Source organism: Hipposideros armiger, unplaced genomic scaffold, assembly GCF_001890085.2.
Source record: "Hipposideros armiger isolate ML-2016 unplaced genomic scaffold, ASM189008v1 scaffold_1265, whole genome shotgun sequence".
In the NCBI taxonomy this organism is placed as follows: domain Eukaryota; kingdom Metazoa; phylum Chordata; class Mammalia; order Chiroptera; family Hipposideridae; genus Hipposideros; species Hipposideros armiger.
In genome coordinates, this window is record NW_017732615.1 from 354,562 (window position 1) to 355,610 (window position 1,049).

The 1,049-nt window shown below is 36.5% G+C and overlaps 1 protein-coding gene across 1 annotated transcript in view; it reads left to right on the forward strand.

Annotated features, from left to right (window-relative positions):
• LOC109377035 (glycogen phosphorylase, liver form-like) overlaps nucleotides 1-986 on the forward strand; it is a gene marked incomplete at its 3' end in the record, with an annotated part of 19,551 nt that extends 18,565 nt beyond the window's left edge. Inside the window, exon 5 of the mRNA XM_019633242.1 lies at nucleotides 855-986. Coding sequence (XP_019488787.1) covers nucleotides 855-986 — 132 coding nt within the window. The remainder of the gene's footprint in view (nucleotides 1-854) is intronic.
• Between the last annotated feature and the right edge of the window lie 63 nt (nucleotides 987-1,049).

Sequence of the window (1,049 nt, forward strand, 5' to 3'; positions counted from 1 at the left end):
GGCAAGCATTAAACTCATATTTAGGTGATCATGAGGCATCCAGCGTGGTGTCTCCTGATTCATAAGCAATACCTTCTTAAACCAATGCTGAGTTTTCTAAGAGGAAAGAGCAAGGAATCGACTAGGTAAAATAACCATATTCTAATCTCAGTGACAAGGGTACTTGGTACTAAAAAACCTTACTCCTCCCTTCTTGTCAGAACACAATTCCATTTAAGATAAAGGTAATATTTTAAAGGTTTCACTAATAATATCTTTATATGAAAAATGCATTCCCCCAAATGTTCTTTTTGTTCTTGCTGTTTTTGTTTGTTTACTACAACAAAAATTAATTTGATGTTTAGTATACCCTAAATACAAATTATGATTTTGAAATTTTTGTAAGAAATGTTTTGTTATAGTTATCATAAATTCATGGTTAAATATTAAAATTGTCAACATAAAAAAAAACCCTTACCTCTTAGTATGTTGTTTTCAAAATGAACCGTAATTAATAATCATTATATGAGTAAGATCAAAATTACATAAGGATTAAATTAAATAAAGACAATAAAATGCAATAGTCTTCTGTACCTATATTGAAATAAGCTTTATTAAGGGAGCTTTCTGTGAGGAGCATTTCTTAACCGATCGACTGAAACCATCGTGTAGGACCCATCAGGTCCAGGTATCCAACTATAAACATCCCTGGAGGGCCTCTCTCTTTCATTCAAGCTGGACAATTATATTCACAGATGTTAAGACACACACTCTAGAATACACAGACCCTAGGTCAAATCTTTTAGTTTGATACAATGAAAGAACTACGTCCACATCTCCTGAAAAAAAAATCCTATGCAATATCCTTTTTGCAGGTAGAAGAGGCAGATGATTGGCTCCGGCATGGAAACCCCTGGGAGAAGGCCCGCCCCGAGTTCATGCTGCCTGTGCACTTCTACGGAAAAGTGGAGCATAGCCAGGCTGGGGCCAAGTGGATCGACACCCAGGTAGGTATTCAGAGTGTTCTCACACCGAGCATTTTGTACAGGATAGCACAGACAGCACAGTGC